Genomic DNA, 19,034 nt, shown 5'->3' on the forward strand with positions numbered 1-19,034 from the left:
GTTAGGCTTTTGAGCACCACGCTGTTTTTAGCAAAGTGCTCGGGCCATCCGCCGCTGCCCGCGAACCGAGGCACTTATCGCCCAACCCGCGCCAGCAATTGGCTTTTGGGAGCACGACGCTTCGTCGTAACGTGCTCCCGCCGCTCACCGCTGCCCGCGAACCGAGGCACTTATCGCCCGACACGCGCCAGCATCTCCTGTGTTCTGTACGACTCAAAGTAGCGGCGATCCCGAGCCTGCGAACGTGACGTACGATTTGAACCTGGAGCAGAGCCATACGCTCGCTACGTCGGAAACGAGAACATCTTTTGCTCGGACGGCGTTAGCCTGCGGCCAATGTATCTCCACGTGCAGACGCCAAACGGCCCTGGTGGCCAAGTTTGCGTCTCGCTAAGGAGCCCCCTGCGCCTCGCCGAGAAGGAGCCTCCCGCTCTGATGACGATAATGCGCATTCGTCCTACCACGTGCGAGCGCCTATCGCGCATAGCACGCGTGGACGCCAGGGCCCTGTCGCAAAAGAGCACCTTTCGCTCCCACGACACGGCCGGGACAGCGTAGCACATCCCCGCGCGAGCATTGTACGACCCTTTGTTGTCGATCTTGCCCGGCGCGCGTGAGATTCAGTACGCTAAGCCCGCAGCTAGGCACACTGAGGAGCACCCCTCGTTTCCCAGGCGTAGCTCGACTTACGATCTCGGGTTTCCAAAGCACGGCGGCCCACTCGCCGCGTAGTGCTACGGACGACTTAGAGGTCGGGCCACACGTGCTGAACGAGTTCGACCGGTCCGTCGACCAACGTTCGTTCGTAGTGGAGACGGACCACGTGGCATTCAGCTGGCTAAAGCGGATACGCGAACCACGCGTGCTGGCCATATAAGCTGCGCCCGTGAAAACGTCACCGTGCGCAATGGGAGTGGTAGCACCACGTGGTGGCGGACGCCTGTCGCGAGCCCCCGTGACCGCTTGAATGTTCCTAACGCGCCTATAGAACCCGACTGGCCCCGTAGCCGAGAGCTGAACGTCGGCCAGTTGGTGCGAGCCCCGAAGGGAATGCGCAGTGTGCAAACGTCGCAATTCCCGGGCGATATCGCATACCGAGCAAACCCATTGTCAGCCGGTATTGCATCCAGCAGAGACGAGCAGGTGCCCGGTGATCAGAACGATCCGTGTTGTAAATATGATTTTAACCGGCTCTGTGTGAGTCGTGCTCTGTGTGAGCGGGCGACGCGGTCGCCGGAGGCTGGTAACCGCTTGTATTGTGGTCAGCCTCGAGCGCTTTGCAGCTCGTACTGCTGCAGGCGCGTTTTTTTTATCTCTCGGATTCGTATCTGCTACACGCTCAATGTCTCTCGCTGAAGTTACCCCACCGAAGGAAATTCCCCTTGAGAGTTTCACGGTGGTGAGCACCCGCAGTTTGAGGAAGGTTACGATACTTCCGTGACTCGCGGGCGGCTGGGCGAGTGGCCGCAAGACTTGCTGAAGTTGTGCCACTCCGCTACCTGGCCAGGCATGTAGCGAGCTGATCTCCACTATCCTCGCTCTTCCCGTTGCGCTGAAGGAAGGGAAACGCGAACGTGGCGGCAAATATCAGCCCCAGTCGCTAACCCGGAGTGCCTGACCGAACCTGTCCCCACGTGCTCGCACGTGTTCGTCGGTGCGATCGTCGAAAGGAGCACTGCCACGAATTTGGCAATCCCTAGACGAGAGGCGCACCCGGGGACCATAGGTTGTCCGCCGGCATCGCCTTTGGCAGAACAAACCTCCTCCGAACGCAGCACGAAGGTCCGTTTTGTAAATATGTAAATAGTAGGTCGTTTTGGCGCTGTGTGAGTCGCGCTCCGAGATGGAGCGGGCGACGCTTTCGAGGCTGGCCGATAACCGCTGGTACTGCGGTAGGTCTCGTGCGCTATGCAGCCAGGCTGCTGCAAGCGCGTTTTTTATTTTTGGCCACGGACCCGTGCCTGCAAGGAGCGGATGGGAGTTCTGCCGATAAAATCTCACCCGATAAGGCCCCACGAGGCTCAGCAAGGGTGGCGATTTACCGCAGTCTAGGGAAGCCGCGTTGAGCTTCCCCGACTCGCGAAGGGCCGGACAAGCGAGCGACCGTAAGACTTTTATTAAGTTGTCACTCTGCTTCAAATCGGGCCGAGCGCACAGCGAGGAGCCTTTTTACTTCTCGCTCGTGCAGCGCGTGCCACGGCGCGAAGTGCGGATCCCTCAATCTATCCGACTTCATGCAGCCAATCGAGAGGCGCAAACCACGGCAAAACACGGCGAACACTTTGGCACTCCATCCCGGTGGCCGTAGTCGTCGGTTCCTTTCGGGCCGCCGCTGTTTGCTTCGCTGATGGGCGACATTTTCGCCCTGCGAAAGCACTAGGCATGCGCGATGAGGACAAAGGACCGCGATATTCACCCGTTTGGCTTTTTCCGCGGGCCTGATCACGCGTCCCCACGTCCGAGCGGAGCGTTGGCGCGGGGCGACGTTTCCGCCCCATGACCAACCCTACCGAGCGCCAGCGAGCAGTGTTGCCATCTTTTTTTGAAGCGTGCCGCTAAGTTAAGGTAAAGAAGTCGCTAAATTTTACAAAAAAGTCGCTGAAATAATCGCTAAATTTCGAAAGCCTAATAAACCAATTTAAATAGGTTTTTCCAGTTAAACTTAACTGAAATAGTTCAAGAAGTTGAATGTACAGTGAAAACAAATTTATTTGCTTCTTTGAGCTGCAAAGGTAAGAACAACAAAAAATTACGCCCACCTCCCCTCGCGGGAACCCTGGTGTGATGCGACGCTGAGGGGGGTTCAAGCGCAAGCGGAGAGCAACCGTCGACCGAAAGGCCGCCGGAGAGCGGCACACCGGTTATATGCGCAGCGCGCCCGAAGGAGAGGAGACCGCGGAGAGAGAGGGTACTGCACATGCGCAGCACCGCGCGCAGCACCACCCACCGGCGGAGTGAGAGCGCGCTGGGCCGCACACCCGCAGATGTTGAGAGAGAGTGTTCGCTCTCACCTGGGCACGCGCCGGCGCCAGTGCGTCTGCCGCGGCTATGACGCAACACAATCCACTTTAATCCAATCCAAATCCAATCCAAGCCAATCGAATCCAATCCAAAGCCCCTCGCTAGAGAGTGTTCGCTATCGGAGAGGAGAGGGGGTGAGCGGAGGAGAGTGCGGACGCCGACGACGACGGACGCACGCAGGAAGGACAGGGCCGCCGACAAGAGATGCTCTCAGCGTCGCATCTAAAAACCGGTGCGTCTTGTAAACTTTTACAGTGAAAAAAAAAAGACTGATTTGCCGTTAAGCTTAAACCAGTGCACCAGAACACGCGCACACACGCTGCACACTTATGTAGAGTCTAGTAGAAAAGCTCTTCCTCGATGGTGGTAATGGCGGTCGAGTCCGAATCTGCTAACGTTGGCGGTTCGTTGGCAGCATTGTAGGCGTCGGCAGTGCTAATCAGACGCTACATGCTTCTCTGTTGAGGTATGGGGATGGGGGAAGAAAAGGCTCAAGAAGGAGCTGGGCAGGAAAGAAAAAGAAAAAGAAACTGTCGTGGACTTGGCGCGATAACGGACGATGTCTGTCACGCCATTCATTCCTCCATTTCAGAGACGGCTCGTCTGCCTTGCTAAAATGATTCTGATCAGGCTCCCTCGTTCCGCTTTCTATTTCTATTTCTGTCTTCAACCTATGTACTAAATTCTTTATTCGACTGCGCTTTTTTGCCTATCTGGTTCCTTTTAATGAAAAAAAAAATCTTCTTGGACAATCCCCCTGAGTGGGTATGCGCCACTTCATGGGCCGCCCCCACCACCACCAACGGACTTTCACAAATTTGATTTTTGGTCTGAGCTTGGGCCACGTAATTTACGATTTTGAAATAAGACCGTGTCACCCAAACAAGAGAACAGACTCCTTAGAGCTTGGCGCGGCTTCGATGATTTGGCGTCGCTCTAAGGCGAAATAGGTAACTATTTGTGTATGCACAGTTCAGCCGTATAGCGATGATATAACATTTCCAGATTAAGTCGAGAATCCTGAGACAGCTCGCCTTAGGTGGCCCTGTAATGCATGTATGTCCAAACTTGGCAACCGTGAAGTCTGTGGCAAATCTTCGGAGATGTCTCTAACTAAGAGGGTGACCCAATGGTATCCTGGATACACAAGAGTATGTGCACTTAAAATTAAAATGGAATTGATCACTTTGTGTTTCCCACCAATGTGAAGTGGTCGTCACAACCGTGAGGGCTTTACAGAAGTTTAAAGTATTACAGAAGTTTAAAGTACAGATAGCGCTAAAGCCGTTCAAAATACTAAGATTACGGTTGAATACGGAAGTCGCTAAAATTTCACTGAACTCTTGGGCGATTCCGCTAAAAAAGTCCGTGTTCCTCTAAATTTGAAAAATCTGTCGCTAAATAGATGAAAAGTCGCTAAATTTAGCGACAAAATCGCTAAATTGGCAACACTGCACAGTGTCCGCCTTTCTGACGCCACCAGATGGAGCCGAGATGGGTGCTCCGGTGGCTTCACTGACACTTATTGTATCCCATGCATGTTTAAAACAATTTGTGGTATTCTCATAAAGTTTCTATAAAACTACGCTTGGCCTTCCTCGGTGTTTTTAATAAAACATTTGTATGAAAGATAAAAGTGTAATGTTGAAAGAGAAGTACGGCCGTGTCGCGGAAGGTCCCCCCCCCCCTCCCTGCGAAGGGAATCCAACCGAGCTGCAGGCACTTTAATGGCGAATTCCATTGGGCGAACAGGAGCAAGTGGAGCGAGCAGCCAGAGCAGCACACGGGAGTAACGGGGACGTGTGCTTTCGTTCCGCGAATGAAACATTCGCGCTGCTCCGGGTGCAGAGAAAACAGAGAGAGGGCGTGATGTCAAGGGTCATGTGACCAAACTTTTCCCGCGCTTGCTTCGCGGAGCATTTCGCGCGCTCTCGTTGTCCGCACGCAGTTATTCCGCGCCAGTTTCGCCAGATACGTGCCGGTGGTTTTGTGTTTGCCTTCCTCATGGCGATGAATGATGAAGCCGAGTGGATGTTCATGTCCATGATAAAGGGGTCACCACTACGCGCTACACCAGGTAAGCATTGTGTCTCGCAAAAATTAGCTGCGAGCGATAACAGCGTCAATCTAACGGCTTTGTTTGTGCTCACTACAGTCGTTATCGATGCCTTGGCCGCGCGGGAGAGCATTGACGAGAATCCCCACGGTAAGCGCCAATAACTAACAATCAGAGGCCATATTTCGCAATACTTTTTGCCAGTTTTTTTTTAATTTCTCGTGCTGAATGGCCCATTTCAGGTAGCGGGAGCGTCGCGGTGTGTGAGAAAACGACGGACGAGGACGGAGCACGTAATTTGCGTATGTATACGTCACGGGGCCGCACTTTTGTGCTGTACTGTCGAAATTTTTTCTGCCGTTTATCGTCACTTCTACTGGTTGACGCTTTGAAATTATTTGTATGCCTGTTTGAGTTTACAAAACAAACCTCTTTATGTTTGCGTTCAGCAAGGGCTGATGACATGCTACATTCGTCGCACCAGGAGACGTTTACTTCGCGAACAGAACACCATAATCATTTCACGTCCCACAGAATAGGCACCTCGGCAGAGTTTTTACACTCGCACCTATTTTTCAGGTGCAGAAACCACCACTTCATCAAACGCCGGCGAGATGGGAACGGGCCCAACGCCACAAGGGAAAAGAGGTGGCGGAGGTGAGCTTCTACCGCTGCAGTGCCCGACACATGTGCTTTAAAGCTAGCCTTATTTCTATTTCAGCTCCTGAGTGGACACCAGGGGAAACTAAACTCCTATTAGACTATTACTATAAATACTTCCCTGAAGTTGGCCCTTTCAAAAAGTTTAAGAACAAGAAGATGCTTTTTAAACAGGTTTCCCAGAATCTGGCTGATGTGCTTGGATGCAGCAAAACGCCACAGCAATGTGAAAATCGCATAAAAACGGTAAGGAGGCAAAAGAGAAAAGCGTGCGATAATAACAACACGTCCGGTGCTCAACCTTGCCCCGTCCCATTCGACGATGAAATGCGAAAAATTGAAAGCATTGATGACAGCCTCGAGCCCGAAGTCCAAAGGGACTCTTATGGAGCGACGTACGAGGCAACTTCATCAAGTTCCGACAGCTCATCTGATGTACCCTCAACTTCACCTGAAATCTCCAGTACTCCGGCGAGCGGTTCAGACAGTGGGCAAAGCACAAAAGGGCCAGCAGATGCCAAGAAAAGGGAACTTCGTGCTAGTACCAGTCGTATGCAGCAGATGCAATATTTTTTTGACCAAATGCGAGCTATTAGTGCAGAGCGAGCGGCTCGCAGGGAAGAGCTGGAAAAAGAAAAGGAGAAGAGGCGCGCCGAGCGGCGAGCTGAGCGCATTCAAGGACGCCAGGAGCGCCGCAAGATGCACGAAGACAAACTTCAGCTCATCCGCGAGGCCCTGGGGTTAAAGCAATAAAGAGGTGCACTTTGGAGGAACATGTTTTCACGACTGTTTATTTCATACTCAACAATAATGTCCCTGAACATTGGCAAAATGTTTGAGCAGTATGCTTCCATTAAGACAGATTTTGTGGCTGCCTCCTCTTCAGCCCCATCTTGGATTTCAGTTTTTCTCTCTTAACATCAGCAAGTGCCCGTAAGAGGCTCTCTTCTCTGGATGTTCCGCTGTAGACTCTGGCTGCACTAGGGTTCGGATCATTAGCACCCCGAGAGTTCACATGCATGTCTGGAACTAGACCATCAGGTGATTCACCGTTGTCAATGCAGATGTTGTGGAGGACACAACATGCGAGAATAAATTTTGTCATGTTGTCTACTGTCGTGAGGTCCACACGCTGTAGCTGCCGAAACCTACCCTTTAACTCCCCAAACGCATTTTCAATTAGCACTCGGGTAGATGAAAGTTTGGCATTAAATGCCTTGTCAGAGGCATCGAGGCTTCCATAGTCTCGAATGGGAGTCATCAGAAACTCGCGAGATGGGTACGCTGCGTCCCCAAGAATGTGGTATTTCCCAGCGCAGAGTTGAGGCAGTTTCTTCGAAATGGTTGAAAGCCGGAAGATCCTGGAGTCGTGAATTTTACTGGGTGCACCAGTGCTGGCATCTAGGAACCTCTTCCGGTTATCGCATATTCCCTGCAGTGTCAAGGATGGGTAGTGGTGCCGGTTCACATACACTGACCGCACCTTACCAGCAGGGCACCTAACCGGAATATGGCTTCCGTCAATGCAGCCAATAGTGTCCGGAAACCCTGAAACCTAAAAGTTGGAAAAAAAAAATGTTAGAACATTTCACACAAAGAGCAAAATGAGCTAGCAAGTGAAGTCGTGCCCTAATTCTTCAAGCTTCAAGCACAGCTCATTTTCATATGATTTCCTTGGATGTTGGTTTTGTACTTGCATCTGTTCGTTTTGTACCGTACTAACGTAAATTCATTGGCATGGTTATGTGCGCAATAAAGCGTGAAATGCATCGACAGTTCCAGCAAAGGGTCATTACGCATAGTAGCCGAGAGCTTCAGCTTGACATGTTTTCGCAAACTCTACTACGTGCAGGTGTGAAGAACTTACAATGTAACTGAAAACAATGGCTTTGCGAGCTCTTAAACATCCCCGTGCAGCTTACAGCATAAATGATAACTCACTGCTTGTTCCAACCTTACTGTTATACACCAAATTCAAGGGTGCCCTGTATATACTATGTTTACCAGAAGTTACATCGCCTTCATGAATAAAAACACAGCTTTGAAGAATCATTCCGATGGTAAGCGACTGACATGCAGCTTTGATTAAATCAAAACCATTTTTGCAGTTGGAATTGAAAGTGGGGTTTTTCTTACCTGCTGAAACTCGTTGGCAAGTTTCTCCATGTCATCTGGGAAGGTCACGATGCGGGGGGCAATGTCGAGAAGGAAATCCATGACTCGATACATCATCCTGTGGTGCGCGCTTTCCCCAACTTCAAAGCGTCCTGCAACATCCCGTATGCAGGATTTGTTGGCGGCATACCTGCAAGAAATGTGATAACTCTATAATAATCCTAAATGGTAAACAAGCATTTTACGTTGCCAACAAGCATTGAGCGAAGTATCGGAAAAACCCACATCTGCCCAGTTGTCTGAACAAGCTTCAGAGCACATTTGGTGCAGACGTGCAGTATTTTACCCCTAGAATGCCTTAAAACAGCACATGCAAGAATTGAATGAAGAAAATGAGCAAATAGAATCGAGTGTGATTCGGCAACTGAAATGTACTTGAGCCTGGGACTAACGGAAGATCAGTGGCACGTAAAAGCAAATTCCAGGCAGCATAAGCATTTAGTGAAAAATCAGTTGGTAAACCATCACGCGGCGCATTAGTGCATTCAAGTTCAGGCTTGGCTCCCGGGTACATGTGCCGTGAATTTCATGCCCTTAAAATTTCGGCAGGCGCCTCGTAGAGGTGAAATTACCCCCTCCCCCCCCCCCCCCCCCTTCCTCACCCGAGACTATGTTAATTCTTGCGAGGTCATATGCGCACATTTCACCTCCAATTTCTACGTATGTGAAGTCTACGTGAACTCTGTAAGGCGTCGTGATATGCGTGCCGTACTCGTGAAGCTCGGCAACAAACCAGGCCCAAACTCACCGTTTCCTGCCCTTGCATATTATTTTCTCCCCCCTCCCCTTTCTAAATTTTCATCTGTTCAACTGCACCTCCTGCGTCCTGATCTCTTGCTTTTCTTCCAGCACAACTCCGCCAGCACCCGGTCGATGCGTACGCTGACGGGGCGCGTTGGCGACCCAGTACGACAATTTCACACGCCTGAGTTTGTTGCAGAGCTTCACGAGTAGGGCACTCATCTTACATCTAAGCTTCTCTCTTTACTGCTAAATAATTGTAATACTTCACCACAGAAAGGACAGGACATGCTCTTCAGGGGACTTGGGGGGCAGGCCTCCGTGGTCTCTTCTTGAAGGGTAGTGCGGCGACTTCGCGAATTCGGCAGCAAGCGCATTTGCAACCGACCGTGACAGTCGGAAGTTTCTGCGAAACTGGCGAGGTAAAGAGAAAAAAAAAGCAGGCCAGTTATTGATTACGCGTTTTAAGTAGGATGCAGCGGCTCACCTCTTCGTCAGAATATGCGGCAACCGTCTTTTCCAGGTACGACTCAACCTTCGGTCGCTGCTCCGGCGGAGAGAAAAGGTACTCGAACATAAACTCATACAACGTCAAATCGTCGTCGTCATCGCTGCTGCTGCTGTCCGAGGATGAGCTCGCGCTTGAACTTGTGGAGCTTTCACCATCTAAAAGTAGCAGCAATTCCTCGTCCAGACGGCGGCGCTTAGCTAGGGTTGCCACCTTCCCCCGAAAAAAAAAAAAAACGGCCCTTCGGGGGGGGGGGGGGGGGGGGGGTATATAGAATGTTTAATTTGTGTTGACAAAAAGACGCCACGTTTTTGACATGCAGGGCCACTTATTGTAGTGTTTTCTTAGAGAGAAATCAACGTAACGTTAGTACTGAAAGTGATTTCACTGAGAAGTAACCGCAATTGCTGGCCGCGGCGGTAGCATTTCGTTGTTTTGTTCCTCCCTTAGGAGGTCCCCCTCCATCTCAGGCAGCGCCCTCGCCCGCGTATTTGCTCTGCTCGCGTGTCTTTGCGCAGCTTGTCGACCCATATTCATCGTCTTTGTTGTTGAATTGACGCTTATAAAATGCCAAAACGGACATAATCACGGCACAAGGGCCAAAAAAACCGGCCAATGACGGCCGGTTTCAGATATAGACCGGCAACCGGCCCGCTGTTTAAAAAACCGGTCCGGCCGGTCCAAAACCGGGCAGGTGGCAACCCTAGAGAGAAGCCGTTTTGTTTGTATTCTTGAAATCGGACCACCGTGGTTTTGCGAGTACGGTGCTTCGTCTCACAGGATCGATTGTTTAGGTGTAGTGCGGTCTGTACGCTGCGCTACGTGCTAGAGCATTGACTTCAAAGCAAGTATAATTACCTTACATACGCGGGCTCCAATGTGTATTAGGCGGGTGCGAAGCATCGAGAACTGTGAACGAACTGGCGGTGATTTTCGATTGATTTATTGTGCGGTTCAACCCGCCGACGCCAGATAGGCTATGAGGCGCGCCGTAGTGGAGGGATCGGGATTAATTTTGACTACCTGGGGATCTTTCACGTTTCCGGAATTTCGAACACACGGGCGTTTTCGCTTTTCGCCTTTATCGGAAAAGCGGCCGCTGTGGCAGGGAAATGAACCTGACGACGATTTTCAATTTCATGGCTTGAATTATCGCCAAACATTCCCAGACTGCGTCCTGCTCCTCGCCCCTGACAGTTCGTTTCCGCTGGTGCCAGTTCGTCCCACCCCGATATCATGGAGCGAGCACGTTTTCTTGCTCCGGGTACGAGGTCAAGCAGTATCGCCTCATGAGCGAAAGGAAGACTCAACCTCTGTGCCTGCCGTCTCCTTTTCTGTGAATACATTCACAACGTACACGGGTTTCGCTGCAAGCCCGCCAGGAAATGCCCGTGAATGATTTAAGACTACCTCTTCCTTTTTACGGGGTACGCAGGGCCTCCAAATATTAGAATAATCATAAACTCCGTTTATTTTTTATTGTTCTTTGATGTTGCTGTTGTGAGCCCCGTTAAAACGACTTTGTTTTATTGAACAGCATTTATTTGCAGTGCAAAAATCCCACATGCATTGCTTTTATATCTTGTACTGACGTAGGTATTTCGACTTTTTGACAGCTTATTTTCAAACAAATGGCGCTACTTTGTTTAAAAACAATCATATTTTTTTCCAAAAAAAGGGGTGAGATGTTGCAGCCATCAATTAGTTCTCTTACAATTAAAATACGGCTGAGTGTTACGTGCCGCACCAATTTTCATTATAAACGCCGCGGAAGACGTACGTACGATGCAGAGAAACCAACCGATTTATTGTAAGCTTACGACTATTAACAGCTGGCAAACCGATATACTTTACTTTGACAGCAGCATGTAATCTGCTTCGTAGTCATCACCGTTGTATTTTCTAAAAATTTCACGGAGACATGTGCCGCCTCGGACGATTCAGGGCAGCGAAGGCGGTAGCTTTCCTTCTGGGCTTTGTTTATTTTAACGCCTCTCAGTCGATAATACTCCATACTGTCGCCATCGCAGCGTATCCCACAAACTTAAGCCACTTATAGCGCACCTAACCACTTGATAGACGTCTTTGCAAGGGCGCGGGCACAGTGTGTAAAGCAGGCGGCTGGCCAGGATGGTGAGGCTCGGCCCGTGGCCTCCGCGATTTGCTGCCGGCGGCGCGCCGTTGCTCCGGCCGTCCTAGTGTCACTAAATAAAGGCTTTTAGAGTATCGACACTCTTTTCTCTCATTGTTTTGTGCCGCCACGATTATCATTGGTCGGTCTGTACCACGTGACATTTGTTTACCCATGGGCGCTGCCATTTTGTTTCTGGACGCGCCTCGGCCACCTGCCCTTCAGGAGAGGAATTAACCAACCTCTTGGGCGGGTGAGGAGCATCGCTAGGCGGATGTGACGTCACGTTTGCTCGCAGCGTTCCCGCGCGGTATGTTTACATTTTTCCGAGTGCTGCCTACACGGCGTACGTGCCGTAGCGATCCAAGTTGTCGCGTTCGACTTATGCGATCGACGCAAGAATTCATAAACTGGCGATGGTTGTCGCCCTGTCAGTCGTCGTTCAACAGCTCCAGCGTCTTCTGGCACAACAGCTTTGCAGTTATCTGTGGGCGTTCAACTGTCCACCATCGGCCGACCAGGTGAGTGTTTTTTGGCGGGTTTGCAATCAGTTCGCATATCTCCTACTGCAAAGCGGCCTTTCTGCTTGCGGCAGTTATATTAGCGACGTTTACGAAATTGTTAACGGCGCGTTCTCACCGTCTTGCATTATTGTTGCTGTTTATGCTGCTCTGTTCACGTCTGTCGGCGATCGCAAGCTGTTGGCGGTTTGTTGCACGGCGCGGAAACCCGTCTCGCCCGGGGCGCTTCTTTGTCTCTTCTTCAATGTGGCGTCATTAGCATCGCTTGTTATCCTTGTGCTAACCTATCTTAATGTTGTAACGAAAATGAACTTGCTGTGCGATCTATACGTGAAGTTAGAGCGTGACAGAACGCTGTTGGCAAGGTTTTCGTGTGCGCGTGTGGTTCGTGACGGCGATGTAACGCGCTGCTTTGGCCTCTTGCACCTCTTTCCTGCATCTAGTACTCTTGCTTGCCAGGAGTGCCTGCCAAGGGATGGTTACTTCGTTATGTGTTTTCATATTTAATAGTGAACCACTCAGCGTTCTATAACTGATGCAAATGCAGGCGGAACGACCCCGATAACAACGCAGGGCAGGGGCAGTGCTTGTGTGGTCTTCTCTGTCGTTTCAAGCAGTGGCGTAAATCATGGGGGGGTCAGGGGGGTCCTGACCCCCCTTGTGTTCGGGCTGGGGGGGACACCCCTTGCAAGTGTCCCCCCCTTGAGATTCATCTTTCACTTACCTTTGAACGGTAAAACAACTGTTGTTTTTGTCACTAATAAGTACTGATTATACTTACAAGTACTGCTTGTCACTAATAAGTATTTCAAGGAAGTGGAGAGTGTTCTCAGGATTATCTTAGTGATGCCGGTCTCTTCCTGTGAAGCAGAGAGATCGTTCAGTGCCTTGAGAAGACTGAAAACATGGCTGCGTAGTACGATGGGGGAGGAACGCCTCAACTGCATGGTTTTGGCACACGTTCATCAAGACATTATAGACCTCATAACGTTACCAGGGTTGTTGAAAAACTTTGTCAGTGCGTGCAAAAACCGCGCTCTCGTTTTTGGACCCTCTAGAAGTGTCGAAAGCTAGGAAACATGTCATAGGTGATCAGTACTCATATTGTACAGAGTATTTCTTATTGATCTTTTTTTAACGTCTGCAATAGCACAGTGCAATTACGTGAGGTATGAAAGCATGCTCGTTTTTCTTATTTTAATTCAAATCACAATAGTAATTTGTATATGAAAATAAAGCACAAAACAAAATGGCCGCCTTGGCAAGATGTGTGTCCCCCCTTGTGATTTTTCTGGATTTACGCCACTGGTCGTTTGCCCTTCTTTTCAGTCGTCGTAGATTATTTACTGTTTCGTGAACGTTGTTTTATTCTTCACGTTTCATTTTTCTCTTGCAGCATCTCCTGACTGCAGTCACGGTGCCCCTAGCCTGCGTGCAACACTCATCCTGCCATTCTAGTGGGAACTGATGTTCGCAGGCCACTTGTCACGACCTAACGGGTTCCCGCCCTTGCCTGGCTTATAATTGATGGTATACTTCAGATACACTGCTGCGTTCTCTCTCTGCATACATTTAAAGCGAGTGTTTACACTAACACAGCAGTGGATAACCATGAAGACAGCAGCGTGTGTACTGGAAATGCCAGTGAAAACAAAACCAAACGATCTACAGATCTATGCCAGCTTGACCATTACAAATCTTTCAGCAAGTGTCAAAGCAATGGACAGCTGGGGATATCTCGTGCGCTAAATTGTGTTCTTCTTTCTGTTTGTTTTCTATTTGCTGGTATAAATTTACGAATTGATAGTATGAGTAAAGTAGACAGAGAACAAAGTGATTGCGTTGCTCTTGGAAATGCCTTACACGAAATAAAACTGCTTCCTGCGAGTTCGCAGCGGGGAAAAAAGGTTCCGTATAACAAATAATTTGGTGCACCCAAACCCATCTGTGATGAACATATGTCATGCATGGATTATTTAAGGGCATGTTATTAGCTCTGGCAAAACAAGAAAGTGAGCTCTTTCTTGTGCAGAAAACTAGTTTAGTAGTAATTTTGGCTTTTGTCTGTCCAGTGTCAACAGGAATAGTAGCCTTGACGCACGAATTTGCGGACACTTTCCTGTCACCTTCCTTCAGTGTCAACACAGTGGTGGTGAAGATGCCTGGGCAATCGAAATCACATGATGACAGGCAGTTATATTCTACCACGAGAAGCACCCTCCACAAGCCATGAGGCCTTGCTCTGTTTTCAGCTGGGGCTCCTTTCGTTGCCAAGTGCCTTGGTCTTTTGGGGTAAAGCTCCCAAAACAGGGTGGTCTTGTCCCTGTTGGAATTGTCATGTTGATCATACTTTTCACCCACAGCTTTCCAGTTCATTTCACTTTTCTAACCCAATTCTAATGTTATTAGTGTAGGGAAATCTGGTGTCCAGCAGCTTGCGTTTCAAAGGGAATAGATGTAGCAACTACATCAAGCACTAGCTGATTCTGATGCTTAGTGGACTTCGCTGTGAGCCGCCCAAAGCACCACGAGGGGAAGCAGTGCTGGTCTTATATAGTGTACTACTTGGGAGCTGCAAAATTACAATGCACCTTTTATTACAATGCACCTTTTTTACCTCAATTTTTTATGCTGCAGTGGAAATCATGCGAATACAGGTTTGTAAATGTCCATTCCACCAACTAATTCACGGCATGCCTTGACAGTAGGCGCAGTTTTATGCATCTAGATAATCACCTGTACCCATTTATCACAGGCCTGCAATTTGCACATGGTCGGATTTAAGCACCCTAAATGTGGCAAGTGTAACCGACCGTAACACACAATCTTGAAAACTCTACCTTATCAACGCGAAAGCAATAAGTGGCCCATTGACTAAGAAGCCACTATCCGCTGTACTAGCACAACAGCTCCTAAACCGGCCGGCAGTGCAAAGAGAGCAAAGAGTGGATTGAGTTCAAAACTTTGGGTAGAGTTCAAACCACATGGGAATCAAACCCAGGACATCCCTAGTGCAAGTCCAGCACCACATCCTTGACACCACTATAGCTCAGTGGGTCTAGCTGACTAAAGGTGGACCCAGGGAGCGCATTATGACCTTAAACTGAAAAAAGTCCACAGGTACAAGCAACCCGACATACGATGAGTTTTAAATTTCTTGGCAATTCATTAGACCAGCACGTAGCCGTAACATCCCCACTCAGGTGAATTGGCCAGTCACGATGATAGCTGCTGTTAGAAGATCATGGGTGTTTTACCAATTTCCGTTTGTCTTAAAACAATGCTGCTTAAATTACACACTGGCCAACTGCACCTCATCGAGTATATTTTACGCTCCTAGCATTCTGCAGTAGCCTTGTTTAGTGTTAAAGAACTACGTATTTGATCACATGTGAAGACTGCGATTTCTGTTAGAGCATTTTGTGCTTTCAACCTGAATTGGTTGACGCTCGTCAATTCAACACTGGCTGCAAACTTTGATTGTGGTGTAATAAACATAAAACCTGGATAGAGTAAAAATACTGAAGAGTAAATTATGCTAGGCTTATACATTGCACAGCGTAGCTGTAAACATCAAAATTCAACTTTTTAGGTTTCACGAGGAAAAGCTCAGCATAACTTGGGCCAGCTATGAAGGGTAACTGCAGTGTAGGGCTATAGGTTAAGTCAGGCCACCTATAAATCTTTGACATGCTTCGAAATCTTGGCACACAGGCATTTTTTTTGTTCTACCTAAACCAATGCTTTGGACTTTGGCGAAATGTTTTGTACAGGTTAAACTGCACAATGCAATTGCAAATAAGAATTGAACAAACGTCTGTTGTGTCCATTCGAGAATCCAGTGCTTGCCTAATATCGAAAATTGCATCCAGCAATCGATTCAAGAAATGTACTTGTATGTCCAAGAGACAAGCTCAAATAAAAAGTTACCCTACTTCAACTGCATTCCTTGCATATTTATTTATTTGAAAATATTTAGCACGAAAACAACAGAATGGTACAAACACGCAGTGCTGTCACTTTCCGTGCTCTCTCTCTCGTGCTGTGTTGTTTTACCACAGTTTATTAATTTTAAAAATATGCCACATTTGCCATTTTAGTTGGTTTTATTTGTTTTGATGTTATGCTGTGTTGCCAACGAAACTTTGTAAATGTCTTCCTAAGAAAAAAATAAGAATACCTAGCATTTGTAAGTGTATGCTTCTGGATGGATAGCAAGTCTCACTATTAGAAAGTGAAGCCAAGAAAACACCAAAGTCATCACAAACACTGAAGAATGTTTATTGACATGGCATCACATCACTTGCTGGACAAGCAACAAGGCACCATAATGCTGCTCACACAAGAGTGCGAAGCATGCTCCATGGCTAAAACCACTTGATAAAAATACAAGCAGGCGCTTATCTGCTCCAAGGTGACCCTGAATGAAAATGTGACATGCGCAACACTGGAAATCAACAAAAGTTATTGGGTCAGGCATAAGTGAAAATTGCGGGCAAAAGTCGAGGGCACTTTCATGTGTTGGATGACGAGACTGCTGGCACAAGACAGGAAGGATCGAAGGGTGCTAACTCAGTATTGTATGGTTACAAATACGTGCAGATTGCTACTCACTGGACCAAAAGTGCTTGAAGACCCTGATTTTAAAGCAAAACTTTCTATGTCTCACCAGTGGAATATGCCATGCCAAAAAGGCATTGCAGAAAAGACAACTTTCTCTGACAATGATAATGATCGTGGGTAAAGAAGTGCAGAAAAAAAACGCTTCCTGCAGTCAGAAACAAATCAGGACCCTTGCGGTGTGAAACCAACATCTATTCCGTGACACCATTGCAACATGGTCGAAGTAGTTTGAATCTGGATAGCGGTGCATCGAGATGCAAAATTAGACAAAAATGGTGCACCTGACATTCTAATGACGACGACAGTTTGAACGCGAAGCTTTCGTCGAGAAAAATCAAGTGGCGAAGTTTCAAAGCCACTGCGATCAAAAGTCCAAACAGCATGCAAGTAAGTGATAGCTCAAACAGGCAACGTCCAAGCTCAGATGACAATCAAGCAAGGAATCCCTCGCGAGAAAACTGAGTTAAACTGAAAGACAATTTCTCCTAGACACCCTTCCCACTAACTTACAACCAAATTCCTTAAATGATCTCTTGCGTCCCTCCTACCCACCTAATTTAGCGAAGGCAGTGTGGGACACACTCCTGCATTTCATATACCGACCCACTATTTTTCCCTTGCTATTTCCCACCCATACCCGTCGTGAACTTTAACTAATCGCTACTTCTAAGGGGGCCTGATGCACTAGCAAGAGGCCCCCAGGTGTTTTTTTTACATTTCAATAAACGTTAAAAAAAAAGCCATTATTGTCGCAAGACAAAAGCGTGCACGTTTTTTTTCCTTGCAATTACAGCAACTAATGAACACATGACAGAACAAGTAACAGAGAGCAATGATGAAACTGACAACCACAGATTTGCACATAACTGTGGAGAGGAACTCTCTGGATAGGAGACTGAGCAATAGAAGAGCACAGCAGCTGCGGCTGAACCTTCCCACGCAGCTGAACAGAGACGAAGAATACGGCAAATGGACAAAATTAAGGGTTGGGAGTCTTAGTAGCCACTGTACTTTCTTATCAACCAGGCGTGTGGCTGGATGGTATAGATGAACAGCAACGTGGGAGCTAGAGGACTGCTTGCTGGCGACACTACTACCACCCAGTAGTCTGTACTCCACAGTACACAGTAGGAGGAAACAAACTGGAAGTGGGACTGCGAATTGCCATGATGTTACAAATGAAAAAAGTGCTGCGTGGCTGTCACAAGTCAAGGTCAATCACCCTTAAGGGGAGGTGCCAAAACCCCTTAGAGAGAGGATGAAGACATGACATTTGAATCTAGTGGCTAAAAATGAACCATTCATGTAGCACCCCACCGTAAAAGGGGATTGATCTTCACTCATTTCCTGAAATAAAGTTTAAAAGCAGTTCATCCAGGGCAGTTGCCACCAGCACCCTAGAGTAGTATGGTGGAAACACACCACAATCTTTGCTTTTGGGAGGTCTTTTACCGGGCTGTCTACCAAAAAAACTCAAATTCTTTTTTTTCTAAGTGGGCACCTGGTCTTAAACAAAACAAAAAAAAACATGGTTTTTACAGTTAGGACGATAAAAATTGGGTGATGCATGTGGTTTTTCATTGAAATTGTAGATATGAAGTTTGTTTCTGTGTAAAACAACTACATTCAACTTTATTTGGCTTTTATGTTTGATTTTTTGACAGCCTTTATAAAAAAAACTGCTGGAGGGGCGCAGATGAACAAGGTACCGGTGAACTGTGCACAAATCAAGGACTGACTGCCATAAGACTAACATTATCATTATATATGGTCTGTAGCAGAAGTGACAGCTGTTTGAAGTTTGGGCCTGGACGGCAACACCAGTTTTCCTGGTTCCCATTTTCTAGGCCCAAACTTCACATGGCTGTAACTTCTGCTACAGACCATATATAATGATAATGTTAGTCTTATGGCAGTCAGTCCTTGATTTGTGCACAGTTCACCGGTACCTTGTTCAGCTGCGCCCCTCCAGCAATTTTTTTATAAAGGTTGTCGTAAAATCAAACATAAAAATCCAAATAAATGTGAATAGAGTCGTATTACACAGAAACAAATTTCATATCTACAGTTTCAATGAAAAACTCGTGCACAAAATGTTCTTGTCCTGCAATTGCTCCCGCACCCACCCGTCACCCGTACCATTCATATGAATGTCACGGTAGCAGGCGGAAGTTTCTGTGACTAATCTGCAGCCGTTGAAGCTCCCCTTTTCCTTTTCCTTTACTTTTTTTTTCATTTTCGCTACTCCCTGGCTGGTAGCAATGTGCTCGCAGCGTGGTCAGCCTCAAACCACTTTGCCCCTTTCCTTTGAAAGCCCTTTTTGTATGCACATACGAACTTGCCACGAGCTGTCGAAAAAAAGGAAATAAATACGTGCAACGCTAACAGCAAGCTCGGGGGGCGCACTTTTGCTTATTTTGCCCGAGGCTACTGCCAAGAATAGCAGACGGGCAGCCCGCGCATGCGCAGATCGATACTGAAAAAGGTCCATACAAGGACTGACAAGAGTGAAATTTGGGGATTCAAGGGGGGGTGTCCAGAAAAACTAGGGGGGGTCTACACACCCCCTAGGGGGGTTGTAGGGAAATCACTGGTGAG

At 48.1% G+C, this 19,034-nt stretch overlaps 1 protein-coding gene across 2 annotated transcripts; it reads left to right on the plus strand.

The window, feature by feature from the left end:
- Nucleotides 1-4,949: 4,949 nt before the first annotated feature.
- LOC144149410 (uncharacterized) lies at nt 4,950-6,490 on the plus strand. Of its 2 annotated transcripts, XM_077680972.1 has the most exons (4): nt 4,950-5,098; nt 5,177-5,227; nt 5,320-5,379; nt 5,663-5,901. In XM_077680972.1, exons 1-4 carry the CDS (start codon nt 5,026-5,028, stop codon nt 5,773-5,775), a joined length of 297 nt encoding a protein of 98 aa, XP_077537098.1. In that variant the 5' UTR covers nt 4,950-5,025; the 3' UTR covers nt 5,776-5,901. The 2 variants fall into 2 exon arrangements, with proteins under 2 accessions (XP_077537098.1, XP_077537097.1); XM_077680971.1 differs by having other exon boundaries at nt 5,061-5,227; nt 5,663-6,490.
- The last annotated feature ends 12,544 nt before the right edge of the window (nt 6,491-19,034 follow it).

This window comes from Haemaphysalis longicornis, unplaced genomic scaffold, assembly GCF_048455015.1.
Source record: "Haemaphysalis longicornis isolate Haplotype H1 unplaced genomic scaffold, Haemaphysalis longicornis Haplotype H1 scaffold_8, whole genome shotgun sequence".
In the NCBI taxonomy this organism is placed as follows: domain Eukaryota; kingdom Metazoa; phylum Arthropoda; class Arachnida; order Ixodida; family Ixodidae; genus Haemaphysalis; species Haemaphysalis longicornis.

Bases quoted from the DNA above. Each gene is read 5' to 3' on its own strand.
- LOC144149410 (XM_077680971.1), top strand. From the start codon at position 5,186: ATGCCTTGGCCGCGCGGGAGAGCATTGACGAGAATCCCCACG. The intron at 5,228-5,319 runs GTAAGCGCCAAT...GGCCCATTTCAG, and splicing joins CATTGACGAGAATCCCCACG to GTAGCGGGAGCGTCGCGGTG. The intron at 5,380-5,662 runs GTATGTATACGT...TTTCAGGTGCAG, and splicing joins GGACGGAGCACGTAATTTGC to AAACCACCACTTCATCAAAC.